This window comes from Microcaecilia unicolor, chromosome 4 (assembly GCF_901765095.1).
Source record: "Microcaecilia unicolor chromosome 4, aMicUni1.1, whole genome shotgun sequence".
NCBI lineage: Eukaryota > Metazoa > Chordata > Amphibia > Gymnophiona > Siphonopidae > Microcaecilia > Microcaecilia unicolor.
Window position 1 is genome coordinate 43,758,503 of NC_044034.1, and position 12,305 is coordinate 43,770,807.

The following is a 12,305-nucleotide window of genomic DNA, read 5'->3' on the forward strand; positions in this document are numbered from 1 at the left end:
TGGGTATACTGGAGCTGTAACAGCTTACAGAAATTATTTATAATGAAAAAATTCAAGTTATTTTTTCTCCTATACTGGTATAATATTTTCAATGATGCCTGTTTATATGCGCCATGACTGGTATAAGGGGTGTATGGCTATCAAAGTGTTGGAGCCATATGTGTTGACCCCGCCCATAATGAGTACCGGCACCTTTTTTTTTCTACAAAAAAAGTACTGCTTCCTACACTCCTCCCCAGGAACTCCATTCACTGGGTAAATCTCTCTTATCTGCACCCTTCTCCTCCACCGCTAACTCCAGACTCCGTTCCTTTTATCTTGCTGCACCATATGCCTGGAATAGACTTCCTGAGTCAGTATGTGAAGCTCCATCTCTGCTGTCTTCAAATCTAGGCTAAATGACCACCTTTTTGATGCTGCTTTTAACTCCTAACCTTTACTCGTTCAGTACCCTTATTTTATCATCCCCACCTTAGTAATTCCCTTATCTCTTATTTGTCCTGTTTGTCTGTCCTAATTAGATTGTAAGCTCTGTCGAGCAGGGACTGTCTCTTCATCTTCAAGTGTACAGCGCTGCGTATGTCTAGTAGCACTATAGGAATGATAAGTAGTAGTAGTATAAGAGAGTCTTGTGGATTTGTGGTGCAAGCTGAAACCATATTATATAATGGAATCAGCTAAATAATTGAGCTTTGTAGCATGAACCAAGAATTCGTCATTATTAAAAAAAAAAAAAAAAAAAAAGTTTATCCCAGAAGGTACTTCCTGTGAGAATATACATTTCATTGTTCGATTTTCAGTAGATTGTTGAGATTTCATTCAAAATTGAGTAATTGTTGCTGCTGTATGACCTCTTAGATAGTGCTTTTAAGCAATTTCTATGAAATAATTTGATGCAGACACCTGTATAGAATAATTGTTGGATAAAAGGCAATTCACTTAGTAAGATTCTTACAGTATGTCAAATTAGGTGATTTTAATAAAAGCAGTTTCCATTTTTATACATTTACATCATGCAGCATAGCTATAGATTTGCTGAGAAATGGCAGCCCATTTTGTTTTATATAGTTTAAATTTTAATGCTTTGCATCCTCTCCCACCTGATAAGATGAGCCATTCTCTCAAACCATGCCTGTGCTACAATAAATACCTATACAATTATTATCTTACCATTACATTGTCTAATTGTATTTTCTGAATTGTAACCTGCCCTACGGTTTTGTGTAAGCCACATTGAGCCTACAACTAGTGGGAAAATGTGGGGTATAAATGTGTTTAAATAAGTGGCACATACTGTAAGAGCAGTTTAACAGTTGAAGTGCAGTTTGCAGTAATCAGAATACTCGTATTTTCTTTATAGTCATGCAGCTAGATGTTCCAGGGAGTTTGCAGGAGGCATTCTTAAAACGAAAAATTAATTTCATTATGAGATCATGCAAAAGACTGGAAGGAATAAAAAAAAGAGGAGACACTTCTGGGAAAATAGGAACTACTAATACTCCAAAAAATGGAACAGAAGAATCTTTGCTGCAAAGGGGGCATTCTCCTCCTGGTGGTAAGTTTGTTGAAGATGGGATTCAAACTTTTTTTTTTAATATGTTGCGTATTGTAGGTAACCCTGCTGTGTGGCGAGGGGCCTGGGAAGAGAGAGAGTTTTAAAAATATGTATCAGATCTAATCCATTTTAATATTAATTGAAAGACTGAGTTTAAGATCAAACTACTTTCATACTGTAATAACAATTAACAACCCTCTTGCCTCTAAAGGGAAGCTAAACAAAACGGAAGACTGAAAGAAAGCCCTTCTGGCAAAGGAAACACTCTAGAGTTCAGTTTTTCTCTTTTATAATAATGCTAAAATTTATTACAGTAAATAAATGGTTACAATAAAAATTATTTTATCCCAGTATTACAGAAAATTGAATTACTGTTTATTTCAGGCCAAATTTTAGTATAAGGAAAATAAAATCTATCTCTCTGTCTCTTTGGAACCTGTCAGATTCTGTTCTAGCAATAAAATATAAAAGCAGAATGATGGAAAACAAAGTTTAATGAACAATAAAACAATACCCGACGTGGCCACGTCTCGCCCTCAGGCTACGTCAGGGGTAAAACTAATCAAGGGGAAAACCCCTTCTAAGTACACAAAAAAACTGAACTTGTTCTGCTGTTTAGCGGTCACCACTCCGTAATTCTATATGTCTGACATATTCTCTCCCTTGCTATTTTTGGAAGTGTCAGCCTACCCTACTCCCAGATCCGTATCATCAACGATCGTAGGGACTGAGTGTTCCTCCACATCCTGTGGTCATTCCCCGTTTTGTACTTAGTCAAACACCTTTGTGAAAATCCAAATACACACTGAGTATCAACCAGCTCACCTTTTTTATTCACCCCTTCAAAGCAAAGTACTAGATTGGTGAGAAAATATTTCTCTTGACTAAATCCATGTCCATTTTGTCTCATCAAATCCACGCCTATATATATATGCTCAATAATTTTGTTCTTTATAATAGTCTCTACCGTTTTGTCCAACGTCATCGGGCTCACCAGGCTATAATTTCCTGAATCACTTCTGGAACTCTTTTTAAAATTGGTGTTAAATTGGCCACCCTCCAATCTTCTGCTACTGTGCTTGATTTTAAAGATAAATGACAAATGAACAATAGTTCTGCAAGTTAATTTTTCAGTTCTGTCAGTACTCTGGGATGTATACTATCCGGTCCAGTCGATTTGCTCCTCTTTTATTTATCAACTTGCCCCATTACATCTTCCAAGTTTACAGAGATTTGTTTCAGTTTCTCCAACTCATCACCATTTCTGGCACTTATTTACTGTAATAAATTTTAGCATTAATATAAAGGAGAAAAACTGAACTCTAGAGTGTTTCCTTTGCCAGAAGGGCTTTCTTTCAGTCTTCCGTTTTGTTTAGCATCCCTTTAGAGGCATACTACAATCAATGTTTTTCTTATATCACAAGTCTGATTGAACCCCAAGGAAACTCCATACTGCTGAACTATTGCCTTCTAATTTATGTTGGCACTGTAAACTTCAACCTTGTACGTTAACTTCATATGATTTATGAATGTACTTTGATACAACCATTCTGGCTATCGGTTTGGAACATCATTTCTGCAATTTTCATTTTGATATGCCACTCTCGAGTCATCTAATTTTTTTAAAATCAGCTGCTATTACAATAACTATACCGAACCATCAACAAAGATTGCTAGATATTTTAATCACGATTGCTCACAAACTGATTTTAAACAACTGGAAAGATGTCTCATTACTTAATCCTCACTTTTGGTGGCATTCTGTGTTATATTACTATAAATTGGAATCTACTGCAACTAAATTGTCTGGTTCTAGAAGAAAGCAGCAAATCTAGTCCTCTTTAGACCAATATCTTCAATCTTTTATTTAAATACAAGCTATTTCATATTACTATAAATTGGAATCTACTGCAACTAAATTGTCTGGTTCTAGAAGAAAGCAGCAAATCTAGTCCTCTTTAGACCAATATCTTCAATCTTTTATTTAAATACAAGCTATTTCATATTACACCTGTGGTTGATGTTTTGGTGAGCAGATATTGTACTTCATTATTGTCACCTAATGTTCGTTATTTCAATTGTAATTTCTTAGTACTATATTCCGCCTTCTTTTTCTTTCCTCTTTCTCTATATTATTTTTCTCTTCTCTTCTCAGCTATGGATTCTCTGAAAGGCTGATAATTTTGTTTTTTCAATTGTATTCTTCCCTGGTTTGCTTAATTGTAGTCTTTTTATTACATGAGAATATGTTTTTCTCATATATTATTTCCCTGTTACTATGGAATACTTAATAACATTTCTGGAACTGTGATAGTCAACATGGGTTCAGCCAAGGGAAGTCTTGCCTCACCAATTTACTTCATTTCTTTGAAGGCATGTATAAACATGTGGATAAAGGTGAGCCAGTTAATGTAGTGTATCTAGATTTTCAGAAAACGTTTGACAAAGTGCCTCAAGAAGTTCCTGAGAAAATTAGTCATGGGATAGGAAACAGTGTTCTGGTGTGGATTAGGAACTGGTTATTGGACAGAAAACAGAGGGTAGGGGGTTAAATGGTAATTTTCTCTCAGTGGAGGAGGGTAAATAGTGGAGTGCCGCAGGGATCAGTACTGGGACCAGTGCTGTTTAACATATTTATACATGATATGGAAATAGGAATAAGTGAGGTGAGTAAATTTTCAGATGACACAAAACTATTCAAGGTTGTTAAAACACATATGGACTGTGAAAAATTGCAAGAAGACCTTAAGAAATTGGAAGACTGGGCATCCAAATGGCAGGTGAAATTTAATGTAGACAAATGAAAAGTGATGCACATTGGAAAGAATAATCCGAATCATAGTTACCTGATGCTAAGGTTCACCTTGGGGGTCAGCACCCAAGAAAAAGATCTAGGTGGTGGTGTAGATAACACGCTGAAATCTTCAGTGTGCGGTGGCAGCGGCCAAAAGAGCAAATAGGATGCTGGGAAATTTTAGGAAGGGATGATAAATAAGACCGAAAATACTGCAATGCCTCTGTGTCACTCTATGGTGTGACCTCACCTTGAGCATTATGTTCAGTTATGGTCACTGTATCTCAAAATAGATATAGCAGAATTAATAAGGGTTCAAAGAAGAGCGACCAGAATGATAAAGGGGATGGAACTCCTCTCATATGAGGAAAGGCTAAAGAGGTTAGGGCTCTTCAGCTTGGAAAAGAGACGGATGGGGGGAGATATGATTGACTTCTACAAAATCCTGAATGGTATAGAACAAGTAGAAGTGAATCAAGTTGATGTTTTTTTTTTTTTTACTTGTTCCAAATGTACAAAGACTAGGGGACACTCGATGAAGTTACATGGAAATAATTTTAAAACAGTAGGGAATTTTTTTTTCAGTCAACGAATAGTAACGTTCTGGAATTCTTTGCCTGAGGATGTAGTAACAGCAGTTAGCATATCTGGGTTTAAAAAAGGTTTGCACAAGTTCCTGGAGGAAAAGTCCATAGTCTGCTGTTGAGACAGATATGGTAAAGCTACTGCTTGCCCTGGGACTGGTAGCATGGAATGTTGCCACTATTTGGGTTTCTGCCAGGTACTTTTGACCTGACTTGGCCACTGTTGGAAACAGGATATTGGCCTAGACAGACCAGTATGGCTATTCTTATATTCTTAGCAAACTTAAAACATTATTCTATTAAGACACACAAGGAAGGGAGGATGGTGTAATGCCACACAACAGCAAAAACAAAGGGTAGTTGTTGCCATCTGAGATTAACAATGCCTTGGGCTTTGATTTTGTGGCAATCAGAGAGAATGCTATGGGTTTTATTTACCGCTTTTTTAAAGGAATTCACTCAAGGCGGTGTACAGTAAGAATAGTAGTAGGTCTTTAATGTTGCTGTAAAACACTGAAAGGAAATTTGGATGGATATATAGAGGAAGAGTGTTCAAAAGTGTGGATGCTACAACACTAAAATAGGCCTGCCCTGTGTGGTCCAAAGGTATCTTTAAGTGAGAAGGAATGACCAGCAAAGATTGCTGAAAAGAATGGCATGAACATAAGGGGGCATAAGGAATAAACAGGGTTAAAAAGAAGGTGCCATGATCTGAATGTAGGGTCTGATGGGCAATTGTGAGTATCTTAAATGGGATGCGAAAAGAAACTGTCGCCAACTGCTAATAGGTATACCCATGCACCTGGACTGGTCTAGAGCAACGGCTGTCAACCAGTGTGTCCCCAAGAGGTGGGAGGTGTCACAAACATTTTGGTGTAGGCAGCAAACCTGTGTTCCCAGCTTGCAGACACTGATGGTTGTAAAGGAAAGACCAGTAATCTTGAGAGTCAGGTTCTTGAATTCCTTGTAACTGATCCCTGTTTCTACTTCTCCACTACCCTCCAATAATAACTGCTGCTTCCAGCCCCAACTGAAAATGTTGCAGGTCTGCTGTCCATGGATTCTGTTTGCTATATAGTTTTGAGTAGCATATTTGCAAGCTTTTGTGTTGCTTCACAGTATCTGGCAGTGGAGGTATTTTGTGTTGCTGTTACTGAGGCGACGCTAGAATTTGAATATATTTTTGTTTTGTTGTATGGCAAGTGAGAAATCTGGGACTGATCATGTAGCTTTTTGATATGGGATAGGCAAATTCATACTAAACTTAGTTAAACAATTAAATATTTAGATGCTCTTTGTTCAGCGGTAAATTTTAGTGTTCGATGTGTCACACATAAACATCTGTCTGTCAGAAAGAAGGTTGAGAACCACTGGTCTAGGAGGACTCAAGGAACGAAAATTAGTGTGTAAAATAAAATTTATTTATTTATGGAGTAGTGTGAGTCAACACGCTAACAGTGGATATATGGACAATGTTTTGAGTTTGAAATATTGATTAAACTTTTGAAAATGATGGTTTGATAGGTCTTGCACTGGAACAACGATTATACTGATTAGAAGAGTGAAACAAATGAATTTCTATTCCTCATTTGTATGATCCATCCATTCTAAAGTTAGTATTTAGGTTTGGTTTAGGAGAAGACAAAATACATAGAAAACATAATTAAATCTCAGATGTGCAGTTTTATAAGAGCCATTTTCCACATGCAAAACAGGATTTACACACAGAAAATGATTTATAAAGTTTCTGCCATATCCAACCATTGTCCGGTATAACCTGAATTGAAGACAAAATACTATAAAATAGTTTCAGATGCAAAGATGGCAATTTTCTATGTGTTTCACATAGCTTTATGCATTTGTGTGTATAAAATGCCCTTCTGATCATTGTCCAGCCTCTGTACAAATACAAATTTGCTCACTGGCAGACTGATTAGCACACTTGTTATGGAAAGGAAGAGGGTGGTGTCTGGCTTCCTTGCTGGACAGGTGGGAGGTCACTAGTAACCTTAGATCTGAATCAACAACCAAGAAGTGAAAGGCTTTTCAGCCTTGTGCAAGCTTCCTGAAACCATGTAGTGCCTCATTCAGAAAAAGCTTCTGTGTTTGCTCCTTCCTGTTTGACTAATTGTTTCTTCATCAGAATTCATGACCCATGTTGGCCATAGGAGGAACTTTTTTGTATTTATTTAAAATATTTATATCCCACGTGACCATAATGTACTAAGCAGCGCAGAAATTACCTAGTGTCCATTTCTTCATCACAACATAAAGGAAGTGTGAACTGAATGTTTCCTCTTAGCCCGGCCATATGATTTGAATAACAGCTTATATATATCTTTATTCTGACACAAAGTTGCAACTTGAATAACTTAAGGGCTATAAAAAAGGCTTTGGGCAGGGGAAGCAATAGGATTTCTACTACCCAGAAGAGGATTGCATATTCCCTTAAAATGATTAATTATTCTGACCTTGTATCCACTCAGACTGCTTTACACAGTCTGGGCACTAACAGGCTACATAATCAGAAAGACACCCGGTAGTCAGTGGATATAAGACTATCAGTAGTTTATTAGCATCAGTATCTTACCCAAAGGCAATACAGGCAATTAGGCATTCATATCTGGAACATGGTGGAACAGCGCTTTGGGACACACAGCAAGTGCAGTCAGTCATGTCTCTTCTGCCTTCTCCACCTATATTGTGTCTTTTTATAGTTTGTCTACTATTCTGTGCTATTAGCCCATACATTTGGCCACCTGCAATTTCATCATAATTGGCACATACATCCAATTATGGCCAAGCTTCAACTTCAGTGAGTTTGCTTATCTCTCATCCAATTATGACCAAGTTTCAACCTTAGTAAGTTTGCTTATCTCCAAGCTTCACTCATCCCTAAATTTAACTTTTCTGTACCTGGCCTTATCTTTGCCCAATTATTTCTTATGAAGTTTCTCAGCATGCCTATGTCCAGCTGTACACAATCCTTGGCAACTTTGTAACTCTGCCAAGCTTTATTAGCTTAATCAGGCTGTCACATTTCTTCAGTGAAATATCAGGTCTGAGAGGTGCTATGATTTTACAGGCCTAGTTTGCTTAAAAAGCCTGAACCTGTTTTTCACTGTATTCAATTTGTGACAATTGTTTACAAACTCCAGCAGGTTGTCAGTTGAAGAAAGTTGGCGAAGTCAAAGTGTGCACTCCTGAGGACAGAAAGTCTGTCGAAGTACAGATGTACCAGAGAACACTAAGGTAGGAAAAATGGCCCAAGTAAATTGCAAAACACAAATCATTTCCAAGATCTGGATGCACAATCATTGAGTTTTTATCTGTATTAATATATTGGTCTGAACATATTTCTAATGGCTGCTAGACTTGAGTGCCCATGTATATAAGAGAATTAAATTGTTAATCTGAAACATTTAGCAACTTTTTCTCCAAGGACAAGCAAGATGGGTGGTGGTGTACAACGGAGCCCACACAAGAACGCTACCTAGCATATCTTCTACAAGCTTCTGGCAGTGTCACACTGTGCATGCACGCATCTACTCACCTGTCGCTGTTGCACTGGGACCAGCTCATTTCTTCTTTTTCTATGGAACAAGGCAGACCTTTCATCAAGTGTATCAGTTTCTTCAAAAAGCATTATTAGTGTGCAAGTCCTTTTGCATAGGCCACATCACCTGGTAGTTTCTCTCTTAGTTATGTTTTTTTCAGCATTTTTAAAGGTGTTTTGTTTCTGTTCTACAGCCTGCTAGGCCCTCTTAGACTCAGGCACCCAGCTGAGTTATATTTTTGTCAAAATCCAGCCATTAGATTTTACCACAGTTATTTTTGCAGATATTTCCCAGAAAGTTTCCAGGCTTTAAGAAGAGCACCCAGTGCAACAGGACCATGTCCTTCACAGACGCACAACTGGTGCCTGCAACACCTGGGGTCCATTCATGATTCCTTTTCTTGTAAAATCTGTTTGCAGATGTCAAGATTATCAGAAGTCATGAGAGGGAGAGCAAAAGGATTTTTAGCTTAGAGTCTGGGCCATCAATGTCGGTATTAGGAGCATCGGTCACTATGACTCCAGAAGCTGCATCGAACCTGGCAAAGCATCAGCATAGAGGGGTCTCAGCCTTCCTCAGCATCAAGCTTTAGTAGAGTCAGGATTGGGCATCCTCCTGTCCCACCCTGGTAACCAGAAAGGATTTGTCTTCAAGGAATGCTGATGAAGTGCATCAGGCAGAGGAGAAAAAGCATCAAGATAGCTCCCCCTTGAAGCACAGCAAAGCAAAGGTAAAACCCAACGTGAGGGTAGCTCACCCTCCTTGACATCAAACAGGGCGCACTAGCCTGCAAGAAGCCGAGACCCAGCCCCTAATATATTCGAGTATCTCTGAAGGATGTGACTGCACTGGCTGTCTCAGTGGCGGCCCTCAAGGAGCAGCTCATGGGCAGGTTCCAGGAGGAGCTCCTTCTTTGCTTGGCAAGAGGCATTGGCACCAAAGGTATTAATGTCAAGACTGGAAGCAATTCAGTCCATCCTGGAGGCCAGTGCACTACCTGCAGGTGGTGCATTGACACCAAGGCCTTCAGGGTAGAAAGCTCCCCTGATAGTGGTGGATCCCAGTGTTTTGACACCCCAGGCTCAGGCCCGACCCTTAGGTCGGTTGTTTAAGGTAGACGCTGATGTCTCCTGACAAGTACTTAAGTTGTATTCCAAGTGCTCCTGGGTGACTGAGGAAGCACCAGAGGTCTTATCAGAGGAGAGGGGGGTTCCTTGGTCTTCCCTCTGAGCCCTCCCCACTGCATGAGAGGCAGTCTTCCCCAGAGGAGCTCTCATTCTTTGATTTTATAAGAGAAATGACCACGTCTGTCCCATTTGATTTGGAGACTGAAGGACGTCCAACATCTCTGCCCTGGGCTCATCCTCAGTTTGATGATCCCTTGAAACAGGCTGTGACAGTGCCCAGGTACAGAATTCTGAAGCTGGTACAGATGAAGTTCTCCGAGGACAAGCAGGCTGCTTGTTCTCACGACTGGGTGACGTCCGCGGCAGCCCCCACCAACCGGAAAAGGCTTCGCGGGACGGTCGGCACGCAGGGCACGCCCACCGCGCATGCGCGGCCGTCTTCCCGCCCGTGCGCGACCGCTCCCGTCAGTTCCTTTTTTTCCGCGTCTGGAGAGAGTTGTGCTTTGCCGCTCTCTCTGTTTTCAGCCGCCGGATTTTCGATCGTGTTTACGCGGATCGTTGCTTTTTTCTCTTAGTTTTTTGTTACCGCCGGTTTCTTTTTTCAAAAAAAAAAAAAAAAAACCTGAGCGTGTGGAGCACGCGCTCCCTTTTTTCCCTCGTTTCCAGCGGGGACGCCGCGTTGCGGCCTAGTGGCCGCACGGTCGTTTTCTTTTTTCGAGGTGTGATTTCAGCCACCATTGACGACTTTGACTTCGCCGACGCGATTTTTCCGTCGATGTCCTCGAAGGTCCCGAGTGGATTTAAAAAGTGTGGTCGCTGCGGCCGGCCGATCTCGCAGACCGACACCCACACTTGGTGCCTCCAGTGCCTCGGGCCGGAGCACAATATCAAGTCGTGTTCCCTGTGTCTCGGTCTCCGGAAACGGACTCAGGTTGCGAGGCAAGTTCTGCGGGACCGTCTTTTTGGAACTTGCGCCGGCCCCTCGACGTCGACCTCGACGGCATCGGTATCGACGCCCGGTCCTTCGGTACCGGTATCGATGCCCGAGACATCGGCACCGATGGCATCGACCCCAGGAGAACAGGTCCTGTCGGCCCGCCGGTCCGCCGGCGAGGGTAGAGGTGAGCGGCCGCGTGGGCATTCGGCCCCGGTCACTCCCTCAGCCCGTGGCCCACGGGACCGAACCCTGTCTGACCCGGCTCCTCGGGACCGAGGGGGATCGTCCTCCTCCTCCTCCATACCTCCCGGCGCCGGTGACGCGCATCGAAAGAAAAACAAGAAGCGTCGTCACCGGTCGCCCTCGGTGCATCCGGACATCGGAGAGGAGGCAACGCCGAAGCGTCATCGTCGAGAGGAGAGGTCCCCGTCGGTTGTGGAGGTACCGACGCGTCAGGGTTCCGGCACCTCGGTGCCGTCTCCTGGCCCCCATCAGCTTCTGGCACCGACACCCTTACCGGCCCCACCGCCTTTCCCAGCAGCGGGCCTAGACGAGTGCCTCAGAGCCATCCTTCCGGGGATCCTGGAAGGGCTGATGCGCCAGGCTGTGCCGGCGCCGGGGGTGCTTGCGCCCTCGGCGCCGATGTCTGTGGCGCCGGCGAGCTCTAGCCCGGCGCCGGGGCCGTCGACACCGCCGCCGCTTGCAGCGCCGGTCTCGACCGCCACGCAGGTGGAGTCCCCGTCGACGTCGATGGAGGGAGCTCCGTCCCCGCCGGCGCGGGAGTCCACCGCTCGACGACACCGAGACCTCGGTGCCTCGACGTCGAGCCGGGCCCGGTTCAAGACTCAGCTACACGAGCTTATGTCCGATACCGAGGATGAGGCCTCGTGGGGGGAAGAGGAGGACCCTAGATATTTCTCCTCAGAGGAGTCTACGGGCCTTCCCTCGGACCCCACGCCTTCACCGGAGAGGAAGCTCTCACCTCCTGAGAGTCTCTCCTTTGCCTCCTTTGTGCGGGATATGTCTATTAGCATTCCCTTTCCCGTGGTCTCTGTGGAAGAGCCGAGGGCCGAGATGCTCGAGGTCCTCGACTATCCATCACCACCTAGAGAGTCCTCCACGGTACCGCTGCACAATGTCCTCAAGGAGACACTGCTTCGGAACTGGGTGCGACCGTTAACTAACCCCACCATTCCCAAGAAAGCAGAGTCCCAGTACAGGATCCACTCTGACCCAGAGTTAATGCGGCCCCAATTGCCCCATGACTCGGCGGTCGTGGATTCTGCTCTCAAGAGGGCACGGAGTTCGAGGGATACCGCCTCGGCGCCCCCGGGGCGGGAGTCTCGCACTCTGGACTCGTTTGGGAGGAAGGCCTACCAATCCTCCATGCTCGTGACCCGCATCCAGTCATACCTGCTCTATATGAGCATCCACATGCGGACTAATGTGCAACAACTGGCGGACCTGGTTGATAAGCTCCCGCTGGAGCAGTCCAGGCCTTATCAGGAGGTGGTCAGGCAGCTGAAGGCGTGCAGAAAGTTCCTGTCCAGGGGTATCTATGACACCTGTGACGTGGCATCTCGTGCTGCGGCCCAAGGTATAGTGATGCGCAGGCTCTCATGGCTGCGTGCCTCTGACCTGGACAACCGCACCCAGCAGAGACTGGCCGACGTCCCTTGCCGGGGGGATAACATTTTTGGTGAGAAGGTCGAGCAGCTGGTGGACCAACTGCATCAGCGGGAAACCGCTCT

At 43.4% G+C, this 12,305-nt stretch overlaps 1 protein-coding gene across 1 annotated transcript in view; it reads left to right on the top strand.

The window, feature by feature from the left end:
• CEP295 (centrosomal protein 295) overlaps positions 1-12,305 on the top strand; it is a 178,294-nt gene that overhangs the window by 149,800 nt on the left and 16,189 nt on the right. Inside the window, exons 25-26 of the mRNA XM_030200190.1 lie at positions 1,361-1,555; positions 8,092-8,185. Coding sequence (XP_030056050.1) covers positions 1,361-1,555; positions 8,092-8,185 — 289 coding nt within the window. The remainder of the gene's footprint in view (positions 1-1,360; positions 1,556-8,091; positions 8,186-12,305) is intronic.